General features: G+C 46.7%; 1 protein-coding gene across 1 annotated transcript in view; it reads right to left on the bottom strand.

The window, feature by feature from the left end:
- Positions 1 to 4,765, bottom strand: part of LOC101847758 — a gene marked incomplete at its 3' end in the record, with an annotated part of 36,239 nt that overhangs the window by 11,480 nt on the left and 19,994 nt on the right. Inside the window, 2 exon segments of the mRNA XM_005106438.2 lie at positions 1,648 to 3,454; positions 3,817 to 4,303. Coding sequence (XP_005106495.2) covers positions 1,648 to 3,454; positions 3,817 to 4,303 — 2,294 coding nt within the window.

The raw sequence follows: 4,765 nt of genomic DNA, 5'->3' as shown, positions 1-4,765 counted from the left end.
TGTCGCCCTTCAACTAACTACCAGCGATACAAATACATGTACTTATCTTTGCTTATTTAAAAGGCCCAGTGTTAAAAACAATCAGGAAACGACAAATGCAGTTTTTAGGACACCTGAATTGACATAAGGGTCTTGGGCATCTAGCTCTCACTGGCAAAATTTGAAGGCAAACGGGGCAAAGGTAGGCCCTGAACAACCTACTTAGAGAACCTAAACAAATGGGTAACAGGGAAAAATCAGGGAAACGTAGCTTTGTTTAGAACATCCGAGCAAAAGAATGATTGGAGAACCATGATCGCCGTTGTCTGTCGCAGATCTGGCACTGGGTGATGATGATGATGATTTAATATTAAATGTATTAAAGCGAACACCAGCATGGTGGAATTTGGTCATTTAGTTTCCTAGTTTATTTGCTTACTTGAGTAAAAAATGTAACTATTGGATAGAGTATATTTAATGGACACCTAGTTAATGGAAAGAAAAATACAGACGAACAGACAGAAACAAAAGAGAGATAGAAAAGATACAGGACCTACCAGTAGTACCCTTCAGCTATCCGCTGGAACAAATTAAGATAATAAAACCAACGGACAGTAGAAAAAGTAGATGGCCCATCGGTATCTTTCCCAGCAAAAATAAATACACAACCAAAACGAGCTACACGGCAAAAAGAGAACTGGACACTAGCAGAGATACACAGATTTGTAGGAAAATACAAGGAAAAAAATAGAGAGTAGAAGTGGAAGACACAGAGAGGGTTATAGAAGGGTAGTGTTAAAGACTGCCCTGGAAAAATGGCAGAAATGGCAATTTTCCCTTTTATTTCCGACCTTGTCAGCTTGATCAATTAATCATCCTGCTCCCTTATTCCCATTAAAACAATTTTTGGTTATCAAAAAGAACTGCAGTGACACTCTGGTGACACATTCCAAACAGCCGTACACGGAAATGATAGCAGAAATTATTGATAAAAAGTCGAAAAAGAAAAACATGTGTCCACAATTTTATTTATGTACCGTCATTACCGTGCTTTCCCCTTGCAATATTCATTTATTAAAAAGCTAAACAAAGCAGACAGGCAGATGGATAGGGTGGTGCAGGAAGAAAAAGAGTGAGGGAAGAAGATAAATAGACAGCGTTATAGTACATGCGATGGTGCAGTGGTTAGTGCGCCTGTCTCCGAAGCAGAAAGTCCGGGTTCGAACCTCTGCTCGGACACGGATTTTTTTCGCCCCCTCCCGCCCACCCAGCTGTAATGGGTATCTGACTTCGAGTTGGGGAAGTAAAGGCGGCGTGGAAAGGAACCGGCCACCCTACCACAATATACCGAAAGCCCAGGAAGTTGTCTCACTAGCAAGACAATCCTCAATATCCAGATCGGATGCGGGAACAACTTTACTTTTTTATAGTACATGCAGTATTGTAGTCATACAATACACCTGTTAGCTTTTTTCCTACCAGCTGTTAGCTTTTTTCCTACCAGCTGTTAATTGGCACGATCAGCGGGCAGACCCTTTCATGGATCCTGGAGAGGAGGGAGGAGCAGCTATGGCATTGTGCCGCCTGCAATGACGCCTATTCTCAAACCAAGTAAGTGAGTAAGTAATTCACAACAAACTAAATAAAGAAAAGAGAACCAGCACGTACCCACGTGACGCAGTAGGTTGTTGACCGCCCCAGCCGCACGCTGACTCACGCTCACAGACTCCTGGAGCTCTTGTAGCCATTCTAACATTTTTTCTACATCTTCCTCATCATCACCACCACCAATCTCTTCCTTTTCTTTTTCCTTTAACATTTCCTCTTCCCCTTCCTTCGACATCGCTCTCTCTAACAGCTCTCTCTTTGGCTCCTCGCCCTTGCCTTCACCTGGTCCTGTTTCTGCCTCCTCCATCTCTCTCCTGGACCACAAATGATCTACTGTGCCCACAAAGTCAACTAAATCCGTGGGAGTGATCTCCCTTAAAACTGCGTCGTCCAGACATCGGCGAAGCACAAACATCTCCAGGGGTAACTCTTTCTTCAAAAGCGAAAGAAGCAGCATGGTTGTCGGCCCTTCAATCTCTTGCTGTTCTTCAGACAAAAATGCCTTTTCCTCCTCCTTCCTCTCATTCCTTTCCTCGATCTCAACTGCTGCGTTATTCACTTCATCCCCGGCTACTCCTTGTCCTCCATCTCCATCTTCTTCTCCACCTCCTCCTTTCCTTTTACCCGCTCCTCCCCCTGCAGCCAAACTGACGTCATCATCAGGCGGGAAAAAGTCGTAGGTACGTCCTCTCCGTAGACATCTGGCAGACGATGCCCGCCACGACGGGTTACCCTCACCTCGTTTTTTCCCTCTTCCTTGTCCTCCTCCTTGTCCTCTTCCTTGTAAGGCCAAATCCTCCATTCCTGATCTGGACGCTGAGACGGATAAACCACCCTTACGGCTCCCAGATTTTTCTTGGGAGTTCTTCCCTTCCTGATCCTTATCTGTGGTTGCTTTTTCGGCCGACTCGCCATTTCTACCAACTAGATTGAGCGACACTTCTGGAGATAATCCTGCCTTTTGAGGAGAAGTAAGCGAGGGAGTCTGTGGAGGTGAAACTCGCCCGTGACGCGTTGGTGATCTAGAGTTGTTGCCATCGACCCCCACTCGCGAGATGTGTCTGTTAGTTCTTAACCCTCTCTTCTTCGTGGTGCTTTTCTTACCATCTCGGCAACCGTTAACGGTGTTTGAGGTCGAAGTTTGTTTTCCGGACAAAGATAGACCCCCTTCTGCTGCGTCTTTCCGTACAGCGGCAGCGGCTGCACGTGAGCTGGTACATGTGTCACTATCGGTCGCCATGGAGACCGAGACGCTAGGATTGTGAACAGACTGTCTCCGACGGCCGTCACTATCGACAACATCAGAGCAATCGTCAGGTTGATCCAATGAAGAAGTCCAGAGCTGTCCCGGCTTCCGGTCAAGCTTATCACGTGACCTTCTGTTGACCTTCCGTCCTGCTGACCCCGACCTACGCACACGGTCCAAAACATCCCTTGTCGTTCTAACTGCCATGTTAATGTTAGGCTGGCGTTTGCTGTAAAACAGCTCGGACACTCCCGCTCCCCGCTTCCCACAAGCGACAAATCTGTGCAATCCAGAAATCCACCTCTGCCTCTCCTTGACGTCAGCGGCGTAAGGGTCGAGGTAACCACTGGATGCCTTGTTGAGGCTACCAAGGGGGCGTGGCGGTAGGGGTTCAAACCTCCTGCTACTCACAGCAGCGTCACCTCCCTCCTTCTTTCTACTGATTCCTTTCTTGACGAATGCACAGGGGTGCTTAGACACAGAGGTGACCCGTGCCCGCAGTATTTCCGTCAGCAGCACGCAGAGATCTATGGACGCGTTCTCCCCGCCGGGGGAGGGAGGGGCTGTGTCCGGACTATGGGTGTGGTCAGAACATTCCAGGCTCACCACGTCACACGCGTCCTGGTGTGAAAATCAAAATAAAAAGAATAGCGGTGAAAATTAGGGTACATAAATAACGTGAAGTTGACCACACACACTCTAACATACACAATTCCAGTTTGAATTTCAGAAGGAAAAAAAAGCACACGGACAGAAAACAGCAACAACAACCGCGACAAAAACAATAACAACAACAATAACCGCAACTGTAACGACAACAACAATAATAGCAACAACAACTTTACTTTACTTTTTCCGTCTTATTGTACCTCTAGGGCGTCGAGGGGAGAAAAAGTATCCAGTCTCTAGCAAGTTTGATTTCAGGTTTTGGATTTCAGGTTCTAACAACAACAACTAAAAACCACTGTAAAAGTACCACTTACCCCTATCACCTGCACAAAACGACTTTTCTCCATCTCAGAACTCCCCGCCAAGTCGACCACCTGGCACAACAGCCGCTCCACGTACTTCTCCAAAGTCATGACGTGGGGCGGAGCCATAGCATCAAGTCTCGCCCCTCTCGGGCTCCGCCCATAATGCGCTAGCTCACATTTTTCTCTCTTGGACACCATGCTCATTTTCTGCCTTCTTGCAGCAGCCACCAAAGAACTTTTCTCGTGGGGGATACCTCTTCTGTTAGAGACTATACCACTACCACCACTACCAGTCTGAGATCCAAGGGGGACGGGGAGAGTTGGTGGGAGGAAGAGAAGTAGACTAGCTGGCACGATCGTGGCCTTGGCGTGATGTACATCATCCTTGACTTTGTCGTACAAGGTATGGAAGCAGGCTGCCCCGCGGAGTTTGGCGTCGTAGCTGTCGTTGACGGTGAAGGCCGCGCTGACTTGTTCCTCCATGGCTTTCTTCAGTCTGGGAAACAGACGGATAAGTTGTTAGATTTTATGTTTGTTTTAGTAAATGTTTTACGGCACTTGCAACACAATAAGGTCATACAAGTGCCCAAGATTACAGGACGTTTTACAAGGGAGTAACAAACATAAAAAAGAAGGAGGGGAGATAAAGATGATAGATGTTTGATAGGAAAGAAGGAGCAAACCACTCTAGAGCATCCGCCAACAACCACCCATAAGTTGTTAGATTTATAAGAGACAACGTCTACAAACCGGAATACCACCAATAATAAAAATTTATCGAGTGTCAACGAGTCAAATGGTTTGGACATCTAACCAGAATGCCCCAGAAATAACTAGCTGCTAGAGCTTACACCACCAGAGAAATTGGCTTCTCTAATTTTATCTTCTTTCACCTCCTTCCCGGTTCTCTAGTCCTGTTCCCTCATTTGCTTTTATCTCCACTTTCTCTTGCCCCCCC

The sequence above is a fragment of the Aplysia californica genome, unplaced genomic scaffold, assembly GCF_000002075.1.
Source record: "Aplysia californica isolate F4 #8 unplaced genomic scaffold, AplCal3.0 scaffold00533, whole genome shotgun sequence".
NCBI classification, from domain to species: domain Eukaryota; kingdom Metazoa; phylum Mollusca; class Gastropoda; order Aplysiida; family Aplysiidae; genus Aplysia; species Aplysia californica.
This window is presented reverse-complemented; position numbering and strand designations above follow the sequence as displayed.